Genomic DNA, 23,387 nt, shown 5'->3' with positions numbered 1-23,387 from the left:
CGTTTCTCTCTGGCAGACTTGAACACTCCCAAATAAAAGCTTCAGGCGTGTTCTCCAGCCACCCGGCCACGGTATCTATCAAGTCCTTTTGGTCACACCTGCAATTTTATTACTGCAAATTCCTGGCAGTGTTGCGTGATCTATTAGAGGTGTGTACAAGGATGACGCACGTTTCCAGTGTGTGCATATAAATATTGATTAATGACACGAGTGTTTTTACTGGGGAAATACACCACTTGTATTTTTCATATGATCTACTTCCAGGACATGGAGAACTACAACTGTGACGTTTTAAATAATAATGGCTGGCTTTTTTATGTGGTATATCAGATGCGTTCCATTCAGCTAGCATGACACTGAACGAGTCAAAGATGAGTTCAATATCATGCTAGCTGAATGGAATACATATGACATACCAGGAAAAAAAGCCATTATTGTTATACATACGCATTCCTTTTGGGTGTTCGATGCATCTTTCTCTTTCAAAGTTCTCTTAAAATCTTCCGTATTTAGCGAAGCAAATCTGGCGACCTTGTTTGTTTATAAATTGTCACAGTCGCTTGCCAGTGCAGGAATTTTACGTCTCCGTGTGACGTCATGATGTCTTGACAAAGTGCAATATCGTACACCATGTTCACCGCTCGTTCTCCATTGGGTAGAGTGATGTAATACACGTAGGATAAGCGATACGCTAACAATATTGCGTGCTATGAAACCCGCTAGAAGGGAAAAGAACACAAATATTATTTACCAGCTGAGAGGTCCATATCGTGAAATACCATGACCGAGGTCTTGAAAATGCTGGCCGAGGTCACGGTATTTCACGATACGGACAGACCTTAAGTTGGTAAATTATATTTTTTTCTTTACCAAATTCTAACAGAAAATGATTCAGATAGCGCTGGATACTTCTCTGGAAAGACGTGAGCGAGGACGGCTCGTACGCATCGCCATTTTTCTTTGTTGCGGACATGGAAAAAGTTGCACAGCAACATGTTTAGTTCTTCGCCAGGTATGTCTTCCACCTTATCGACCTTCATTTAGGTTCCGACAGAACTTCCCAAAGACATTGAGGTCGTAGGTCGTCTTTTTTTTGTTGTATTTTCTGCCCCTTGCTCCTCAATAAACTGTTGGATTTGCTCGGCGTTAGCAACAGTTACAGGTTTTCGGCTTTCTCCTGAAATGTTTTCTTTTATTTCGTCTTCATCAGGGTAGTAAAACTCGCTTTTGCTGTGAACACTGTCGTTATCGCTATCCATGCTGTAAAATTACTGAGAAATGCAAAAATAAATGTTGACAAAAAATTGCTACTATGTTTGTTGTTGTGAACGAGCGAGTCGCCAAAGTTCTGTAACCGGGGTCCGGATCGTAGGATTCCGGACTGCTCGTGAGCCAATCAGAGCGCACGATTTGATGGAAACCGGACTGCGAAAAAAAGTTTTTATTCCATGGAAAAAGTGTCCTGTAATAATTCCTGATATTTCACTCCCAGTGTTTTCCTGCTGACTGGATGCGTGTTGTCAAAATGGTGAACTGATTCAAAATTAAAATTCTTTGAATGAAATTTATTTATTTATTTTTTAATGGATGTGCCCATATAGTGTAAAGAACATTGCATGGTGGTGCAAATCTTCTCTCACTCACTTTGCTCACTCGAGAGATATACATTCACCACTCGAAGACAAACTTAATATTTTTGCGCCACTGTGTAATATCCCCCCCTCTCTCATTCATATATAATATACACAATATATTATATACACACGAGGTGTCAGAAAAGAAACAGGACTGGCGTCACAAATTTGTCAAATCCAAACTACAAGTTTTCCCCCTCGAGTCGAACGCACTTTTCCGTCACGCCTCCATGCGCTCCTGGAAGGATTCTCCCGGGATTCTCCGCAGCGCCGTCGTCACGGCCCTCTTGATGACTTCCACGTCTAGAAAACGGGTCCCCTTGATGACCCCCTTGAAAAGGAAAAAAAAAAAAAAAAAAAGACACGCGAGTAGGGAGGTTGCTCCAGCACAGCGATGTTGTTCTCGGCAAGGAACTGCTGGATGCTCAGGGTGTTGTGAGCTGGCGCGTTGTCGTGGTGAAGCAGCCACAAGTTGTCCTACCACAACTTTCGCCTCTTCTCATGCACTGAACGAAGCAAACGCCGCAGGATCTCTTTGTAGACGAGCTGATTGATTGTTTGGCCCTGTGGCAAGGCCAGGGTGTCCGCGGATCCTTAAAAAGTCTGATATACAGTATATGGCATTTAAGGCCTTAAATAGCCTTATATTTTGCTAATATTTCGAAGTGTGGCATTAATTTTCATATGGGTGGCATTAAATTTCATCGGGGCACAAAAATATGTTTGTACATTTTTTTTCCATGCTAACGTTGTTCAAACAGCGCACGTCAATGTGTAACAAGAAGATGGCAAAAAGACCGCTCTGTACCTAGAAGTACAGGCGTCACACAACACTTAGGGGGCAGTGTTTTCCTTATAGTGTTGTGGGAAAAGACGAAGAAGTGGTTTCTTTAGCGTGGCAGACATGTAGGATGGGGAAGTGTAAGTTTAGGGACAAGTGGCTTGAGGACCAGAAATATAGTGGTTGGTTGTCAAAAGCAACGTCCGAAAATGAAGCTCGGTGTAAACTCTGCAAGAAAGACATAAAGTTGGGAACAATGGGCTGTACTGCCCTTGACACTCACATGAAAGGGGAAAAGCATAAACGCTTTGCCGCCAGTCAGGTAACAACAGTTCCCATGCAGATGTTTGCAGCACCGGTTGCAAACGTTAGCGCAAAGCCCACTTTCCCTTCGGTGCCTACTTCTCCCAGCACAAGTGCCTTCGGTGCTTTCGCCTCGACCGCTACACGTAAGGCTGAAATACTGTGGGTTCTGCAAACGATTGACCGACACCACTCCTACAATTCGAACGAAGACGTGGGCACCGTCTTCAGGGCAATGTTCCCTGATTCTGAATATGCAAAATCGTTTACTTGTGGGAAAGACAAGATTCTGTTCGTAAACTGGAGATGCACTGATTAAAATATAAATATGCTTTGACCATAATAGCCTAGAGTCTGATTTTTTTTAAAAATATTTTTCCCCGCGGTAGTGGTCTTATTTTTTATTCTTATAGGTCTTAAAATAGCCTTAAAAAGTATTATTTTTGGTTATCAGAAATGTGCAGATACCCTGCAAGGACGATGCCCCTCACATTGAAGAAGCTCACCAAGTCCTGTTACTTTTCTGACGCACCATGTGTGTGTCTGTCGATCTATCTATCTATCATAAAAATTACTAGTCAAATGTTTGGACACACATTCTAATTCAATGGTTTTCCTTTATTTTTATTAATCAAAAAGTCACTTCATGTCTGAAAGTAATGATGGATGTCGTTTCTCTTTACTTAATTGAGCGGTTCTTGATATAATATGGATTACTACAGTTGTGGAATCGGGCTATTTTTACTGTTTTATTTATTGTTTGCTCTGAAATGCATTAAGAAGGTAAGAAATTGTACTAATGAACTTTTGACGAGGCACAGCTGTTAATTGAAAAGCATTTCACGTGACTACCTCATGAAGCTGGTTAAGATAATAATAATAATAATAATAATAATGTTCAATTTATAGCGCCTTTCTCAAAACCCAAGGTCGCTTTACAGTTATAGGGAGAGGGGGGGGAAAAAACAAGTCCACCAAATAGAGGTCAGGATGTCATTCCAATGGTGTAGCAGCCACAGTCCCACCAAAAGGCGCACGAAAACAAATCCCACACTGCCAGCACAGCTGCCGCCGTGCAACGTCACTCGGAACACCGCGCCATGGATCCACAAAGCGAGCACAGACGCACCACCACGCAGAGCGCCAGTATGTTCCAAACCGCCTGCACAGCCGCCGCGACGCCACCGAGCAACATCGCTCGGAACATCACACCAAGCACTAAAGCACTGCTGCACGGAGCGCCGGGTAACCATGATGTTAAAATGAGCAACGAGCTCACTGCAGTCCATAGCTAGGAGTACAGGCATCACCCACGGCAAGCCAAGGCCTGGAGGGAACCAACGCCCAAAACTGGGTCTGGAGCTACACCGCAACCGGCGGACAAAAACACTCAAACATCAAACTACACAAACACACAAAAAAGGAGGGAAAATAAAATAAAAAGCTCCGGTGAGAAGCAGCAGCCAGAATGCGCACGATGTACTGTTAACCGGAAGCGGAAAAGACCTTATAGTGTGCAAAGCATCATCAAGGTAAACACCGGACTACTTTGAAGAATCTAAAATATAAAAAAATTGGGTTTTATTTTAACACACTTTTTTGTTTACCACATAATTCCAGACATGTTCCATCTGCTATTTCATAGTTTTGACATCTTCAGTATTGTTCTGCAATGTAGAAAATGGTCACAATACAGAAAAACCTATGAATAAGTACAGTGCTGAGCATAAATGAGTGCACCCCCTTTGAAAAGTAACATTTTAAACAATATCTGAATGAACACAATTTCCAAAATGTTGACAAGACAAAGTTTAATATAACATCTGTTTAACTTATAATGGGAAAGTAAGGTTAATAATATAACTTGGATTACACATTTTTCAGTTTTACTCAAATTAGGGTGGTGCAAAAATGAGTACACCCCACAACAAAAACTACTACATCTAGTACTTTGTATGGCCTCCATGATTTTTAATGACAGCACCAAGTCTTCTAGGCATGGAATGAACAAATTGGCGACATTTTGCAACATCAATCTTTTTCCATTCTTCAACAATGACCTCTTTTAGTGACTGGATGCTGGATGGAGAGTGATGCTCAACTTGTCTCTTCAGAATTCCCCAAAGAAAATAATTTCTTTACACCACAAAGGTGAAGGCTACAAGAAGATCAGCAAAGCTTTACTTATCAGTCAGAATACTGTAGCAAAAGTGGTACAAAAATTTAAGAAAGATGGAACTGCAACCATCTCACAGAGACGTCCAGGTCGTCCACGGAAGTTAACACCTCGACAGGAGCGTCTTCTGATGAGAAGGGTTGAAGAAAATCGGCATGCAAATTCACTGCAGTTATCTAAAGAAGTAGAAAGCCAAACTGGGGTGACTATTTCCCGTGACACGATACGGCGTACACTGCAGAGGAATGGCATGCATGGATGCCGTCCACGAAAGAAGCCTCTCCTAAAGCCCAGGCACAAAAAAGCCCGCCTAGAGTTTGCCAGGGTCCATGCTGACAAAGATGAAGACTACTGGGACTCTATACTCTGGAGTGATGAGACCAAGATAAATGTTTTTGGAACTGATGGCTTCAAAACTGTATGGCGTCGCAAAGATGAGGAATACAAAGAAAAATGCATGGTGCCTACAGTGAAACATGGTGGTGGCGGTGTCCTTATGTGGGGCTGCATGAGTGCTGCTGGTGTCGGGGAGCTGCATTTCATTGATGGCATCATGAATTCACAGATGTATTGCTCTATACTGAAAGAGAAGATGCTACCATCACTCCGTGCCCTTGGTCGTTGTGCACTTTTCCAACATGACTAAACGTTGGATTTCTGAAAAAGAACAGGGTGAAAGTGATCCAGTGGCCAAGTATGTCTCCTGATCTGAACCCAATCGAACACCTATGGGGAATTCTGAAGAGACAAGTTGAGCATCACTCTCCATCCAGCGTCCAGTCACTAAAAGAGGTCATTGTTCAAGAATGTCGCCAATTTGTTCATTCCATGCCTAGAAGACTTGGTGCTGTCATTAAAAATCATGGAGGCCATACAAAGTACTAGATGTAGTAGTTTTTGTTGTGGGGTGTATTCATTTTTGCACCACCCTAATTTGAGTAAAACTGAAAAAATGTGTAATCTAAGTTATATTATTAACCTTACTTTCATGTTATAAGTTATACAGATGTTTTATATTAAACTTTGTCTTGTCAACATTTTGGAAATTGTTTGTGTTCATTGAGATATTGTTTAAAATGTTACTTTTCAAAGGGGGTGTACTCATTTACGCTCAGCACTGTAGGTGTTCAAACTTTTGACTGGTAGTGTGTGTGTGTGTGTGTGTGTGTGTGTGTGTGTGTGTATTTTATGCACGTTATCACAACTTCCTGTTGAACATTTTATGTCGCAGCGTGCATGGCACAGCTGTTCTGCCACCAGTGACATAGAAATGAATATTAGTGCAAAATTTTTTTGAGGCTCTCCTGTACAAGAATCACTTCCTGTCATCTCGCATCATCTGTAAAATATTGCACTTGAACACACTGCAAAACAGCAGCAGATGATTCTCTCTCTCTCTCACACACACACACACACACACACACACACACACACACACACACATATATATATATATATATATATATATATATATATATATATATATACACACACACACACACACACGTTCTGCATCTGTGTGAGAGGAAATAACTCCTCATCCCGAGACTTGGGAGTGCTCCATTAGCTGTAAAAAAAAAAAAAAAAACAGAAGCTCATAAAAAGAACTTGCTTCCCAATTCTCATACCATGGTATACACTAATCTCGCTACCGTTTTCGTGCTCACTTCATTTTCTGTCCTCCTACGCTGACGAGCTAAGTTCACGCCAATCAGAGAATCCAGTATATTCAAAAACCAGAATATCGTCTTTCGTACAGAATGAAATGTTCTAGAACAAAAGGTTTTTTAAAAATCCGTAAGACACTCAACAAATAGATTGTAAAGAATATTGTATTACAAGACTATAATCCTAAAAATAATAGCAAACAGCTCGCTGGCATTTCTGTTGATTAATTTATGCAAGTTTTATTGTTCATTTGTGTAAATAATGTCCAGAATGAGGTGGGAATCGAACTGAATTCCTAAATATTTCTCAACTCCAGACCGTGTACTGCTTTAGTTGGGCCATCTAACCTGCTGAATCCAGATTGAAGTCACGGTGCTTGTCGACGGCATTTCTCGCTCATGTGGAGGTGTTTACAGTAGTGTTGGTATTACTGTGTCGCTTTGTTTCCCGTCTTCACTGGCAAGATAATGATGCTAAACGTAAAGGCGATGATGCACGGGGCAACTTTTTGGGCAATATTGCTGGCAACGGGCAACCAGATGAGACACAAGGCAACTAATTAGGGCAGCAGACAATTGGCAACAACCAATCAGATAAGAGCAAATCTGTTGCCAGGGAGACAGAAACCGCAAAGATGGACACTGAAACATTTGCAGCCGTCACGTTTGTCTTGGCTTCAGCCTTTATTTTGCTCAAGTAAGTATCACTTCTGGAATAAAACTGAATAGATACGCTGGTCAAAAGATAACTTGCCATTATTTTAGCATTTCTAAGTCAAAATAACCACATTCTGTTAATAAATAATTTTTAAATCTCTTTAAAAATGCTATTAGCCTCAATCGCATATAACTGACACATCACAAAAACATTCTCATCTCAGCAAAAAATATAAAAGGACGTGGACTGGGAGATGGCTACTGAGGAGGAAAAGGAAGTGACGGAGCTCCTGAAAGGCTTTCTCTCTTTTTTACGTCCTGAAGTTTGTACTATTTCGCCCTTGGGTTCCGCAAGTATTCGTGCTCTGTATGTGAATGAGATCAGATAAGTTGGACAATCTCTGTTACAACTCACAAAAAAAAAAAATCATGAGCTGCCCATCACTTTTTTTAACTTGACACAAGGGAGCTAACGTTGTCCCTACATAGCTAGCAATAACTTTCAGCTAGCTATGTTAGCAAAAACCACCACTAGTTAGTTAAAGTGCATATTCTGGACCAATTTAGTGTTGTTTTTTATATGAAAGTATGTCCCTTTACACACTCATCCAGAAGGGTAATTTTGCACAAGGCCATCTGTCTACAGCAGAAAAAAATAAAATAACAAAACGCGTCTGGAAAAATCCCAAGGGAGTCTGGAGCCAGATTCGTGACATTACCTGCGGAAGCACCAGCAGGCTGTGAGAGCTTTGCACGGTTTCAGTGCACAGCCTGTGTAGACCAAGCGCTCCCATTTCTCTCTCATTGTCCGGTCTTTTGGAAAACGATGAGTACTAATCCCATCATGATTGGTGTTGCTACACCCTCCTACGATACATCTGTTAACCATTTTAATAATTACGTGATAACATTGAAGAAATTTGCATAAAACCACCAGGTCGTTTTCTCATAAACAAACCAGCGCTGACGTAGGATTCAGAGGGAGGCGTCCCGCACGCGACGTCACGAAAATCGATGTTTGCCGGGAAATCCAAATGCCAAGTTTTTTCAGAGGCGGACCAATTCGCCTCAAATGGCTTGATTTCAACTGAATTTTTCTGGTATTGCGCAAGGTAAAAGAAATTGCAGAGAATGCAGAATGTTACAGATATTTAACCAAAGTTTAATATAAAATAGGAGAACTACATTGATCTTGCTCCTGAATTTACCCGTGATTTGCACTTTAAATCCCATTCAGTCTCCATGGAGCGGTGGTTAGCTAACGGCAGTTTACACTTAGCTGAAAAAAAAAATCAATGTCTTAATTACAACCTGAGCACAAAAACAGATGTCTGTTGGTTTTCTAAGCATTTGATGAGGTAAGTTCACCTCTTTGGGTTCTCACACAATAATTTACCGGCATAAAAAGTTATGTTGGCTCTCTTTTTCTTCGCTCCACTGCTGGAGACGCCGCCATCTTTGTTGAAAATTTTGGAAGCCCTTGGGTGGTCATGTGATTCGCTGTTAGCACTCTGATTGATTGATCTTAAAAAGCTGCCCAAAACGATCAGAATCGTTCAGATAGAAATTATGTTGCCCTATCTCAATGGGAAAGTGTCGAAGCGCAGTTTCCTGACAACATTGCCCAAAAAGTTGCCCTGTGACTTTGGGAAATGCCCTCAGTCAGTATTACTATAATCGTATAGCTGTAAAATACAGCTTTTATTATGTGACTGTGCCTGTGTTTACCCTTTGGTCTCGTTATATGCTGGGCATGCAGAAGGAAATGAGGGGTCGAGAGGGATTCCAGGACTCCAGAGCTTGTGTTAAGGGAACCATATTGAGTCTGTGTGAGTTGTATTTTGTTCTTGCTGGTGTGGTTGCCAGAGTGGAAGGAAGTGTGATGAGGCTCTCTGCTTAATGACCATTGCTAATAAAAGCTCTCGCTCTTCCATGGAGTGGCTGACAGAGCTGAACAATCCAGAGAGCACATCTCAAAGTCTGACAGCCTCTCTGGCCTAACCTCCTCTTATTAAAAAAAAAAAAAGTATAATTTACACTATAGAACTTTGCACCCTGTATGCTGTTTGTGTTGGGGGTTTTGTCCGATGGCCGGCACAGTGGTGTAGTGGTTAGCACTGTTGCCTCACAGCAAGAAGGTCCTGGGTTCGAGCCCCATGGCCGGCGAGGGCCTTTCTGTGCGGAGTTTGTATGTTGTCCCCGTGTCCGCGTGGGTTTCCTCCGGGTGCTCCGGTTTCCCCCACAGTCCAAAGGTTAGGTTAACTGGTGACTCTAAATTGACCGTAGGTGTGAATGTGAGTGTGAATGGTTGTCTGTGTCTCTGTTACCCCTTTTCCACCAAATCAGTTCCAGGGCTGGTTCACAACTCATTCAACTTGCGAGCCAGCTGAGAACCAGCTTGCTTTTCCATTGCTCGCGGTGCTAAGAGAAGACACGTCATTACGTCGTTGTATACGTCATTACATCGCTGTAAACGTCAGTTACGTCGCTACGTTTGCATAAACCTTGGTGCGAATATCGAAGCAAAAACAACAACAATAATAATAATAATGGATGACTTCGTTTGTACAGCTGCTGCTTCTCGTCGCTTAAAAATGGCAATCTTTCACGGTCTTCTTATTGTTGTCGGTCTTAACAACTCCGCCCCCCCTCTGACGTAAGCGGTTCTTTCCTCTGGCCCAGCAGAGAGTTGGTGCTACCCTGGAACCGTTTTTTCTGGCCCCAGAGCCAGTTCTCTGTCAGTGGAAACAGAAAACCCGGTTCCAAACTAAGCACTGGCCCCGAACCAGCCCTGGAAATGCTTTGGTGGAAAAGGGGCAAGTATCAGCCCTGCGATGATCTGACTACTTGTCCAGGGTGTACCCCACCTCTCACCCATAGTCAGCTGGGATGGGCTCCAGCTTGCCCGTGACCCTGTACAGGATAAGTATGATGGTTGGATGGTTTTGTCCTATGACGGCCTACTTCCTACATGTAGTATTGTCTAGACCTGCCTGTGATATTTTCCAATGAATGTATTGGTCATTTTTTTGTCAAAATATAAATTAATTAATAATGTAAATCACCGCAAACCTGACTGGGATAAAGCAGGTAATGTTGATGCTGGAATGTAAGCAGGAAATGAGTCACACAGCGTCATGTGAACGCCATATATGCTTTTGTGTTAATGACTGAGGCCTTTTGTTTGTCCTGCAAGCTTTATATCTGACTGGTAACGCCTGTGGAAAAAAATATATATATATTTTTTATTTTTTTGCGTCCTGCGGGATTCCACAGCAACCCTCTTCGTTCACACCATAAGCAAAACCAACAATATCATATCCGATGCACTGAAAGAGTTTAAAGGATGTTATAAAGTTATGAATATCACATTCGGACAGGAAAATGCAAGCTGTTGAACAGATTTGGATTTATTTATTTATTTATTTATTTATTTTTTACTGTCAGGATCTTACCATGCAGTTCCTTTTGTTCAGAACACATTTGACTAATGTATTTGTTCTTAATCAAGAAACATCTTTGAAACCTACTAAAATGTCTTGTTGCTAAACAATTCATATTTTTACTGATCTAGCATGCTAATTTTTTTTTTCCTTTGCCACAGGTCCGCATCGCTGCCAATTTTGTCATCCACGCGCCACCTGGAGAATTCAATGAAGTTTTCAATGGTGAGAGCTCTGAATTAGAACTGCACTCAGCTAGGAATGATTTCCACCAGATGCTTGTGTTTAATTGATCCATCTCGGCTCATGAAGACATAATTACCCAGTTAGGTGAATTTTCATGTTCTAGCAGGATCCCGTTGATATGCTTTGCTTTTGAGGGCTGGATCTGAAAAACCAGTCCTGTAGGGTGTTGCATGTATGTGTACTTTTGTATCACAACCAAACTGCACTGAGAGCGCTGTTGTGTGATTTCAGATGTCCGGCTACTGCTCAACAATGACGGTCTGCTCAGGGAAGGGGCAGCTCAGTGAGTGTTGACCTTTTGTACAAATATACATTGATTGATTTATTTCGAACAGTAAAGAAGATATAAAAACAAAAATAAAAAATGCAATCATCAAAACATCGTCATCAACAAACAGAATAGCGTAGCCACAAGGCAGTAACATAATGTTCGGAAAGGATTAGGAAGAAGTAAATAACTTATCAAATCCTAACCCTCTATACCACCGCTAATCAAACGTCACTCTCCACCATAATAAACTATATATACAAAAGCAACAAAAATATAAAACATACCAAGACATACCAACATGGTATAATATCGACCAAATCATATATACAGATACTTATGTTATGCATATATATATATATATATATATATATACACACACACAATGCATATATACGGTACATACATATACACATACCTATAACTATACACATCCATACGTACACAGACACCATATCATAATTATGCATTTTATGCTTATATTATATGCAATTATGCGCATATACACTCATTTTTATATATATATGCTCACATTTTTATTTATTTTTATATGTATATAATATAAAAATACACACATGTATGTACCCATACCCACGTATATACACTTATATTATCAATAGCATGTTATTGTAATTCCTCCTCCCTATACCTCATAAAGATCTGTTCCTTATACCTTTTTTTGAACTAGTTTATAGTTGTACGTTTCATGAGCTCCACATTCAAACTGTTCCATAGCTTTACTCCACAAATAGAGATACTGAACATTTTTAAAGTTGTCCTAGCACTGCAAATTTTAAATTTCAATTTCCCCCTAAAATTATAGCCCCCCTCTCTATCCGAGAACATTGTCTGGATATTCCTTGGTACTTTATAATTCCTTACTTTTGTACATTACTAAGGCAGTTTTATATTCTATAATATCCCTGAATTTTAAACATTTTGAATTTAAGAATAGTGAATTAGTATGATCTCGGTAACCAGCACTATGAATTATTCTTATAGCTCTTTTTTGAAGTATAGTTATTGCATGAAGTGAACATTTTATACGCATTTCCCCACACCACTGAGCAGTAATTTAAGTACGGTAAAACCAGGGAATAGTAAAGAATGCGGAGTGAATTATAGTTCAGGACATGCTTAGCTTTACTCAACACAGATGTGCTTCTTGATAGTTTCATTAGTATGTATTTTGTGATTTCCAATTAATTCTGTCATCTATTATTACCTCAAGAAATTTATTATTAGAAACTCTTTCAATATCAACACCATCTACCTGTACATTTATTGCCCTATTTATTTTATAATTATTAAATAACATGATTTTTGTTTTAGACAGATTTAATGATTGATTTATTTTGATCAAACCAACTTTTTCACCTGCACAATTCTGAAGAGATTATTTTCTAACTCATGTAAATTTGTTCCAGAGCAAAACACATTTGTGTCATCTGCAAATAATACCATCTTAAATACATTGCACATATCATTTATATAAAGAATAAACAGTTTAGGACCCAATACTGACCCCTGGGGGACACCACAATCAGTATTCAAATAAGTTGAGACAGAGTCACCCAGCTTCACAAATAGGGAGGGAAAGTAATCTCATCGCCCCCTACTGGATGCGTTCCAACCTCTATGGCAAAATGAATGGGAATATCTTTTCAAAAAATTACATTTCGGGGTATGCTTCAAAGTTAAGATAATGGCTTCCATATGTTGTGCATGTCGGGCAGCTCTAACGATTCTGGTGATCATACTTTATTTTTTCCACCGATTTGAATTGTTTTGAATGTTTTTTGATAAGCTGATCAAAGACTACACGGACCCGATGTCGCGTATGTGACATCACCGCAAGCCTAGCGCCTTTCCAAATCTGTAGCACGTAGCGGCCGGCGAGTAGCCTACATCAACATGCCGATTTGTATAGCGTGGTTGGCGGAGTATTTCTGTACCAATAAGAAATGCATCCCTCGTGGGGATAACTAAGCGTGGGATGGCTAAGCCTACTGCTGACGTAATATGAGCGACTCTGACTAGACAGTGGGCGGCACGGTGGTGTAGTGGTTCGCGCTGTCGCCTCACAGCAAGAAGGTCCGGGTTCGAGCCCCGTGGCCGGCGAGGGCCTTTCTGTGCGGAGTTTACATGTTCTCCCCGTGTCCGCGTGGGTTTCCTCCAGGTGCTCCGGTTTCCCCCACAGTCCAAAGACATGCAGGTTAGGTTAACTGGTGACTCTAAATTGACCGTAGGTGTGAATGTGGGTGTGAACGGTTGTCTGTGTCTATGTGTCAGCCCTGCGATGACCTGGCGACTTGTCCAGGGTGTACCCCGCCCTTTGCCCATAGTCAGCTGGGATAGGCTTCAGCTTGCCTGCGACCCTGTAGAACAGGATAAAGCGGCTACAGATAATGAGATGAGATGACTAGACAGTTTGGTTGTAGTCCATTTCTGACAGGCTAGGCGCAATTTCGATCTTTTAAAAGACAGCGAAATTTCACCTGATACTTTCACAGTTAGTAGATAATCCCAACATATTTTTTGGGGGTGTACAAGTTCCACGCCATAACTTCGTGGGATTTTTTTTAAAAATTGGGTCTATGGGGTTTTCAATAGTATGGCTCTCAGCTTAGAAACGCTACCACTAGGATCGCTGTGTTTCACTTTCCCTCCCTATTGTGTCCTGTTGCTCAAATAACTTCTTATCCAATTTAATACAACTCCCCTTATCCCATATTGTTCCATCTTATTAATTAATATATCATGATTAATAGTATCAAAAGCTTTTTGAAGATCAATAAATATCCCAGCGACATATTTCTTATCTATAGAGTTGTTGATTTCTGCAATTGATTCCATTAGTGCAATTTCTGTTGATCTACTTGCTCTAAATCCATACTGACCATCACCGAGTAGTTTGTATTTTTCAGTGAATTTATCTAATGTTATTGAATAGTTTTTCAAGAATTTTGGAGAATTGAGGAAGTGAAGAAACAGGTCTGTTATTTGTGAAGTTGTGTTTGTCCCCAGATTTATACAATGGAATTACTTTTGCTATTTTCATATTGCTTGGAAATGTACCGGTTTGAAATGACAAGTTACAGATGTGTGTTAATGGATACAGATGTATGTTATGTCTCATTTCAGTGAGACTGTGTTGTCTTTAAATCTGTTCTTAATCTATGCTCCGCAACCCCGCTGGACAAACTGAGCCCAGCGCAGAACTTCACCCCTCTTTCTGACGTCGTCGTAGATGAGCTCAGCTTGTTCTAGGAAGCTCCGGTTTTATTGTCTTCATAAAAAATAACACCTCTTCCTACAAAACAGTTCCCACCATTTTGTCATTGTCCGATTTGGTTGGCTTTCAAGTCCTATTATTAGAGCAGTGTTTCGCGAAGTGTGGTCCGAGAGACCTCAAGTGGTCCGCGAGGTTATCTACAATGTAGTCAGCGTTTTCAAGATAAGCTAGCATATGCTTTGTAACATTATTAGTAGAAAGTTTAATTTATCCAATCTTGTTTTTAACGGCAATCAAACGGGCCTGTAATTTCATCATTATTATTATTTAAAAAGCGTTCTGCATCTGAATTTGCACCACATAAAACTTGTAGTGTGCACGTGCTCTTATTCCGCCTCTCGTCTTTAGGCAACAGTCACCTCACAAATCTCTGCCTCACAGGCAAACAGGCAGGCAGACCTGAAAACAAGCAAACGAAAATTCTGAACATATAATAAGCTAATCCTAACTAGCTTGTGTTCGTGGCGATTTCCACGGTTTCCAGCTTGGAACCAGATATTAAATCATTGATGCTTAGTATGCATCAGCACCACTCCTTCCATTAAGAAAAAAGAGTCAGTTTTGAGCAGAAGACAAGTAAGTGTAATCTGTTAAATCTAAAATTTTTGTTCATTTCAGTTCATTCATGTTCCTCCTAATTTTGAACAATTTTGAACTATTGATATGAAATATTCTGATTAAAGGAACAGTCCACCGTACTTCCATAATGAAATATGCTCTTATCTGAATTGAGATGAGCTGCTCCGTACCTGTCCGAGCTTTGCGCGACCTCCCAGTCAGTCAGACGCAGTCAGACGCGCTGTCACTCCTGTTAGCAATGTAGCTAGGCTCAGTATGGCCAACGGTATTTTTTGGGGCTGTAGTTAGATGCGACCAAACTCTTCCGCGTTTTTCCTGTTTACATAGGTTTATATGACCATATAATTATAATTATATCTGAGCTCCATATCAATGCGCTGCCGAAGCGCGCAGAAGGTGTTAGTACGCCTGTCATTATAGTGCGGACTTTCCATAGCATAGAAAATCGCTACGTTTCAATTTGTGTAACTGAACTTGTTTCATGTCACTGGTCATATAAACCTATGTAAACAGGAAAAACGCGGAAGAGTTTGGTCGCATCTAACTACAGCCCCAAAAAATACCATTGGCCATACTGAGCCTAGCTACATTGCTAACAGGAGTGACAGCGCGTCTGACTGCGTCTGACTGACTGGGAGGTCGCGCAAAGCTCGGACAGGTACGGAGCAGCTCGTCTCAATTCAGATAAGAGCATATTTCATTATGGAAGTACGGTGGACTGTTCCTTTAACTGTTTGCTGAATTTTAAACCTCCATACTTTTGCCTTTAAAAACCACGGAGGATATGGAATGGATAGGCCTTTAATGTATTTAGTTAACCATAATTTTTTCAATTAAAAACACCTAAGGCAGCTGGGCCATAGAAGGTTCACGCTGCATGCTGCACGCTACACGCGTGTAAAGAAAAGTGGACAAACGTAGCATGACTTGCTCTGGGCCATAGAACGGCGTTCACGTTGCACGCTGCACACTTCACGCGTGAAGCGAGAAATGAACATGCACACTTTTTTCTAGGCGTGAAGATGGAAATTCCAGTCAATGCATGCACGACCCCAAGGTCACCGCCGCGCCAGCCAATCAGAACGGGTCTAGGGAGATAAAATGGACGACTACCGAGAAAAGTTGAAGTTTAATGGCCCAGGGTCCGGTTCTTCACGTGTAGCGTGCAGCGTGAACCTTCTATGGCCCAGCTGCCTAATAGTACACATCTCTGTATGGTGTGTGTGTTGTGTGGGGCCGGGGGGTGTTGGCAGGTGGTCCCTGAAATTTTTTTTTTTTTTTTTGGGACAAAGTGGTCCTTGGTCTGAAAAAGTTTGAGAAACACTGTATTAGAGAAAACTGTCTCTCTTTTCCATAGTTTCCATACTGGCCACTTCAGATAAAACGCAGTAGAGTTCAGCTGTTTGTTTTGGTGGTCCTCTCAAAAGTGAAATTTCAGTCTTGCTCAACAACCGAAGAGTGAGATCAGCTGTACTTTTATGGCCATCACATTTTAATGGTTAGAACAGAATGTTTTTCTCAACAGTCCTATTAATAATCTTTCAATCCATTTTTTTTCTTCTCTTAATGAAACAGTGCCTTTGCCCAGTATAACATGGATCAGTTTACACCCACCAAACTTAAAGACGATCAGGTAATTTTCACCTTCACGTCAGTTTCATGTTACTTAATATGATAGTTTGTTGGTCTGAATGTTTTTTTTTTCCCTTGATTAGTCACCATTCCCCTCTCTCTCTCTCTCTCTCTCTCTCTCTCTCTCTCTCTCTCTCTCTCTCACACACACACACACACACACACACACACACACACACACACACACACACACACACACACACACACACACTTTCTTATACATGTATACCAGTTATTCCACAAAATCGAGTTGTACATGAGCTGGTAGCTGACGAGGTGCATAGCGCTAAGTCGGCTATTAGCCGTGTGTCTTAAGATTGAGTGGGATAACTGTTTTATTCTATCCACATTCACTGGATTTTGAGAAATGGAGCATTTTTATTTTTTGCAAATTCGATAAATAAAACATCAAGTCAAAGTCCTTTTCACTCCAGAATCTGGTCTTCCCAGGCAGTCTCCTGTCCCAGTACCAGAGGTGGACAGTAACGAAGTACATTTACTTGAGTACGGTATTTAAGTACACTTTTTTTTGAGTATCTGTGCTTTTACTTGAGCATTTTTTTTTTTTTTTTTTTTTGAAACTTATGACTTCGTTACATTTGAAAGGCAAATATTGTACTTTTTACTCCACTGCATTTCTGTCAAGGTCCTCGATACTTATTATGAAGCGGCTTTGAAAGTGGATGTTTTTTCTTTTCTAAAACGTGATTTATTTTTTTTCCCCACAGGTGACACTGAGACAGTCTATCAGTAATCACTAGGGTCACGTCCATAGACTGTATAAAATCAAGTTCAGTGATTTCTCAGCAGCATTATTGAACACGATCAGTTGATGGTAGAATGGAAGGAGGCGGTTCTTCTGGGGAACGCACGCACCCAGGGCTTTACTTCGAACCCATGTTTCAGTTTTCTGAAAGGATTAAAGATTCCTTTCGTTTTAAATGTTTGCTTTGTTTGCCGAAAACAAACCACATCACGGCCTACAAAAACTCGCCATCTGACCTGCGGAAGTATATAAATGTTTTATTCCAAGAGAAATCTTGCAATGAAGGTGTCTGTGCTTTTAGGGCTAGTGATAACGTTGCAATACCTGTGCAGTCTGGTTAGTCAAATGACTTTCTATGGATTTGCCTGCCAAGTTGCCATCGCCTTGTCCATGGCTAACGTTAACACGTAGCTAGTTAACCTGGACACTGTTAGTTAGCATGTAAAAATGGAGTTACACTAACATGAATAACGTTAACTTATATGAAGTGCTTTCAAAAATGTTTTAGCATAATCTTGCCAAATAAACAAAATGTAGAATTCTTTTTTTTTTTTCTAATAGCGTTAGCAGCCCTGTGATGACCTGGCGACTTGTCCAGGGTGTACCCTGCCTTTCACCTGTAGTCAGCTGGGATAGGCTCCAGCTTGCCTGCGACCCTGTAGAACAGGATAAAGCGGCTACAGATAATGAGATGAGATAGCGTTAGCTACCCAATATGACTGAGTTTGAAAAGAGTTTACTAGCATGTCAGGTGGAGCTTCATTCACTAGCTAGTTTAACGTTAAACCACCATGATGGCACAGCATACGTTAATTTTGTGAATTCACGTTTCTGTCTTTGGTAACGGCGTTAGGTTTTGTAAGCGTTGTGGCAATAATACAACGATGCATTGACAGAAAATGTACTTTTTTTTTTAATACTTAAGTATTTTTAAAAGCAAGTACTTCAGTGCTTTAACTTAAGTAAAAAATTTGACTGGACAACTTTCACTCGTATCGAAGTAACATTTGACCAGCGGGATCTGTACTTTGACTTGAGTAATGAAGTTGGGTACTTTGTCCACCTCTGCCCAGTACTAACCAGGTCTTTAAGGCGTATGGGTGCGGCGCCAATCTCCGTTTCGATAGCCCTCAGCCTCTCGCCTATACAGCTAGGGTTACAGTGGGGGGCTGGTCCTCTGGTAACTACAAGAGTTTGACTTCCCTACTTGCATCTGTATTGCAGCGTGCCTTGCTAGACAGTAGTAGGTACCATTTTTGTGTCTGCTGCTTCATATAGAGGCTGTAGCCACTATGTCGTCGTGCTGTAAGACTGAGTGTAACAACAGCGCATACGCATACAGGTGTTCCTATTAAGTGTATACAATTCGCTTCACCATTCGAAATAAATGGACGAGACTAAAGAACTCGCTTTGAGACATGCTTATGCTGATTACCGAGGGAAAGTGCGTTCCTATTTTAAAATGTACTCCAAGCCGTCCCCCTTTCCTCGCCTTCTTCGGCCAGTGGTCCCATGTGTGATGTGGATGTGATGCACTTCCGAGTAGCCACTTCCGAGCAGCCACATGGACCCATAGGGTGCCTATTTTTATGATGGTATTTGGTATGGTATGACCCGACCGCGAGTAGAACTCACGATCTCCCGGTCGAAAGGCGGACACACTAACCACTAGGCCAACTCACGGTCCGATAAATAAAAACTATATCCAAAACGTCCGACAAAATCATTTCCACTTCGGATGCAAACAAACCGGTGAAATGACAGTCGCAATTTCTGAAAAATGCTACAATATTTCTTGAAAACATAAAGATATGTTCTGACCATCAAATACTTTTATTCCATATTTTGCTGCCTTTTGTATTTTTGAGGTTTTCAAGTAGAATTTTCATTTCATCCTTGGTTGGTTCAGCAACACGTTCCGCCATTTTGTTTTACACGACTCGCGGTATATGAGCTGATAGCCTTGTAGTAGAGCAGCCAATCGAGCACGCGATTGCTCATATCTAGTGAATGTGGATAGGCAAAATATATATTTAAAAAACCAGAACTGTCTTGATATAAATGACTAAGTCATTTTTATTATTTTTACCAATTTGACTGACTTCATGGAGTAACTCTAAACCCCTATTAAAATGCAGGTGTTGATCACGGAGCATGGAGACCTGGGAAACGGGCGCTTTTTTGACCCGCGAAACAAGCTCTCGTTTAAGTTTGACCACCTGAAGAAAGAGGCCAGCGACCTGCAGCCCTACGACGGTGAAGCGTCTCTGGAGCCGTGGAGGGAGGCGTGTGACGCTGCGCTCAGGGCCTACATCAAAGATCACTACCCTAGTGGAGTGTGCACTGTGAGTGAGCTCCATCTTTCCCTGCGTCTGAATCTGGGAGCTTTGTGACCAGTCTCACGTCTCATCCTGATGCCTCGCCGTGCATCATTTCCCTCAGTTTTTTTGAAATCCTAAAAGGGATTAGTACAAGTACATTAATCGTTAAGCCTTGCGTCTTTCTCGGTGTAATTATTATCCATCTTTTTTTTTTAACGGCAATTTGAACATTTCTCCTGATGCGTTTTAAAGTGTTCAGTATTTGTTCATTGCCACAACCGTCTCATTTTCCCCCCCGGTAGGTTTATGGGAAAACAATTGATGGCCACCAAACAATCATTGCCTGCATCGAAGGACATCAGTTTCAACCCAAAAACTTCTGGTAAGGTAGCATTTGTTCTATGTGTCACTGCCTCTGTTTTGCCTCTCGATCTGTCTGAGAGCTCGTCCTGTGTGTGTGCAGGAACGGTCGCTGTCGGTCCGAGTGGAAGTACACCGTGTCTCAGAGCAAGACTCAGCTGGTAGGCGTGCTCAAGGTCCAAGTGCATTATTATGAAGATGGCAATGTGCAACTGGTCAGCCACAAAGACATTCAAGAGTCTCTCACCATTTCTGTGAGTTACTACAACAACTTTTATTGAACACATTGTGAGAATTCAACACAAACTGTTCAGAGGTTCTCCAGACATATAGAACCGGTTACATACCTGGAATTAATGAATTTGAAATGGGGTCTTATATATATGTTATTTCCCAGCTGGGAGGTCCGTATCGTGAAATACCGTGACCGAGGTCTTGAAAGTATTGACCGAGGCCCTCTGGGCTGAGGTTAGTATTCAAAGCCGAGGTCACAGTATTTCACCATACGGACCGACCTTAAGCTGGTAAATAATATATTTATTTTTTTCTTTACCAAATTCTAACAGAAAACGAGAGCGCCCGAAAGGGAAAACCGAGCCGCCGTTTTGAATCCTCATTCACAGCTGTAATGCAAATTGCTTCCTCCTCGGTATACAAGTGCACTTCCATGGCAGGAAAAAAACTACATTTTGCCGCCTATGTAGTCCCCTATTTATACAAATAGGAGTCATTCAGGATTCAGCCATGTTTTTGCTCGGCATTAGCAAGTTAGGTTTTTAGCTTTCCCCTGAAATGTTTTTTTATTTCATCTTCCTCAGGGTAGTAAAACTCACTTTCGCTGTGAACACTGTCGTTATCGCTATCCATGCTGTAAAATTAATGCTATTCTCCTGAGAAATGCGAAAATAAATGTTGACAAAAATTGCTACTATGTTTGTTGTTGTGAACGAGCGAGTCGCCGGAGGTTCGTACCTGGGGTCCTTACCATAGGATACGGACCCGCTCGCCAGCCAATCAGAGCGCAGGATTTGATAGAAACCGGACCGCGAAAAAAATCATTTTTATTATTTTTTATACCTGGTTTACCTCTGTCCGTCCGTCTGAAACACCCTTTTTCTCAGCAACCACAAATCATAGCCACTTGGTACCAAACTTCAGCTTGGGGTTCTGTACCGTTTTCAGGTCTGTCGCACATCGACTTCCTGTTTACTGACTGAATGTATTTATGAAGCATGTAGTGTGGATTTACAAAATTTTCAAAGCACTTTTCTCAGCATCTACAAATCACAACTGCTTGATATTTGGCACCGAGCTTCAGCTTGGGGTTCTATACCGTGTGTACCGCTTTTATGTCTGTCGCACGTCGACTTCCTGTTCTTATACAAGCGAGAGAGCGGGGTGATACGTGAGTGAGCAGGAGCTCACAGTTGATCTTGTTCTTTGGTTGGAAATTACAGTTTAACTAATTTCCACTGTGAAAATCAGCTGAACAGATGTATTTTTAAATCTAATATTTACACACTCAGCGTGACCTTCCTCCAAACCTACATATACACTCCGGAGGAAGCAGTGTTGCACACAGAGCTGAAATATACTGTCCCTGGCTGGGGTTGGAGTGTCCTAGTATGTTCAAATATACATTTTCCTGATCCTGATTTCATTTCCAGTCCTAACATAGAATTATGTTTAAATGCGCCACACTCTGTGCTGTTAAAGTGGACCTCAAAAGGAACTGGCTGTAAATGACCTTATGGACCTTATGGATAATTTTATTCCAAATTTCTACTTTACATAGTGCTGTTTTGGGGTGGGCTGGGCAACTTTGTTGCAGATGCATGCCATAGTCATCCTTATGGTTGGCACAGGCATAATACATGTACATACAGTACCAGTCAAAAGTTTGGACACCCCTACACGTTCATAGGTTTTTCTGTATTTTGACTCTTTTTGGCATTGTAGAACAACACTGAAGCCATCAAAACTATGAAATAACATGGAATATATATGGAATCATGTGGCAAACAAAACGTGTTAAAACAAATATGGTTCATATTTTAGGTTCTTCATTGTTGCCAGCGTTTACCTTGACGCTTTGCACACTATTGGCATTCTCTTAACCAGCTTCATGAGGTCATCACCTGGAATGCTTTTCAATTAACAGCTGCCTCGTCAAAAGTTAATTAGTGCAATTTCTTGCCGCCTTAATGTGTTTTGAGATCAAATAGTAAATAATAAACATACAGTAATAGCCTGATTCCACAACTGTAGTAATCCTATATAATGTCATGAACTGCTGAACTAAGTAAAAAGAAATGACATCCATCATTACTTTCAGACATGAAGTGACTTTTAATTAATAAAAATAAAGAAAAAACACTGAATTAGAAGGTGCGTCCAAACATTTGACTGGTACTCTACATGTTTTACGATGAGTAATATATAGTTACTATTGTTTCTGTCTCTGGCAGCGTTGTAGTTGAGTCACTAAACCTCGAGTCCGAGTTCAGTCTCGAGTCCCCAGCGTTCAAGTCCAAGTCATTAAAGAAAATTTCGAGTCGAGTCCGAGAACAAGACTCCAACCACACCATTTGATGGTGGCTGTTGCTGCCTTTATGTAAAACCGTCTCTGCTACTGTTGGACTAACGTTACTGCTCGACTGCCCCATTTTAGTTAATCGGCTACAGATAAAAAGCTTGTTCACCGCTCAGCAAGCCCCGCCCACTATCAACAGGGCAAATAACATGAGAGAGGGTTAACACTAGCTAGTTCATCGCTCAGCAAGCCCCACCCACTATCAACAGAGTTCTGAACACAGCATGTCACTTCCTTCTCTGGGTGGAGTCTTGCCAAATGACAATTGCAGTTCGAGGTTGTCCCCGTCGTCTCCTCGATAGTTCTTCTACATATGGATCACACAGCAGTGCATTTTTTCCCGCTGCATGAGAAGTCTGTATCAGCAAAGCGGACAATCCTAGGGGCTTCTCTCCAGGCGGTTTAGCACCATTAAGGTTAGTTTGTTCCTGAACATGACGTATGAACAGGTGAATCTGCATTCTCTTGCACGAAATTAGTATAAAAATTAATGTAGATATAAATATCTTGTCAAATTATTATGGCATGTTACAAAAAAAATAAAGAATCCGAGTCCTCATCTCCAATTTACGAGTCCGAATGCAGTTAATGCACGAGTCCGAGTAATCATTGCTCAAGTCAAGTCACGAGTCCTTAAAATTAGGGCACGAGTCGGACTCTAGTACT

The 23,387-nt window shown here is 41.1% G+C and overlaps 1 protein-coding gene across 1 annotated transcript in view; it reads left to right on the top strand.

The window, feature by feature from the left end:
- Positions 1-23,387, top strand: part of capza1a (capping actin protein of muscle Z-line subunit alpha 1a) — a 51,226-nt gene that overhangs the window by 25,605 nt on the left and 2,234 nt on the right. Inside the window, exons 2-7 of the mRNA XM_060919456.1 lie at positions 10,823-10,886; positions 11,139-11,190; positions 16,625-16,682; positions 19,586-19,792; positions 20,071-20,150; positions 20,232-20,382. Coding sequence (XP_060775439.1) covers positions 10,823-10,886; positions 11,139-11,190; positions 16,625-16,682; positions 19,586-19,792; positions 20,071-20,150; positions 20,232-20,382 — 612 coding nt within the window. The remainder of the gene's footprint in view (positions 1-10,822; positions 10,887-11,138; positions 11,191-16,624; positions 16,683-19,585; positions 19,793-20,070; positions 20,151-20,231; positions 20,383-23,387) is intronic.

The sequence above is a fragment of the Neoarius graeffei genome, chromosome 4 (assembly GCF_027579695.1).
Source record: "Neoarius graeffei isolate fNeoGra1 chromosome 4, fNeoGra1.pri, whole genome shotgun sequence".
Classification (NCBI taxonomy): domain Eukaryota; kingdom Metazoa; phylum Chordata; class Actinopteri; order Siluriformes; family Ariidae; genus Neoarius; species Neoarius graeffei.
Note: the sequence above shows the minus strand (reverse complement) of the source record. Positions and strands in the feature narration are given on the sequence as shown.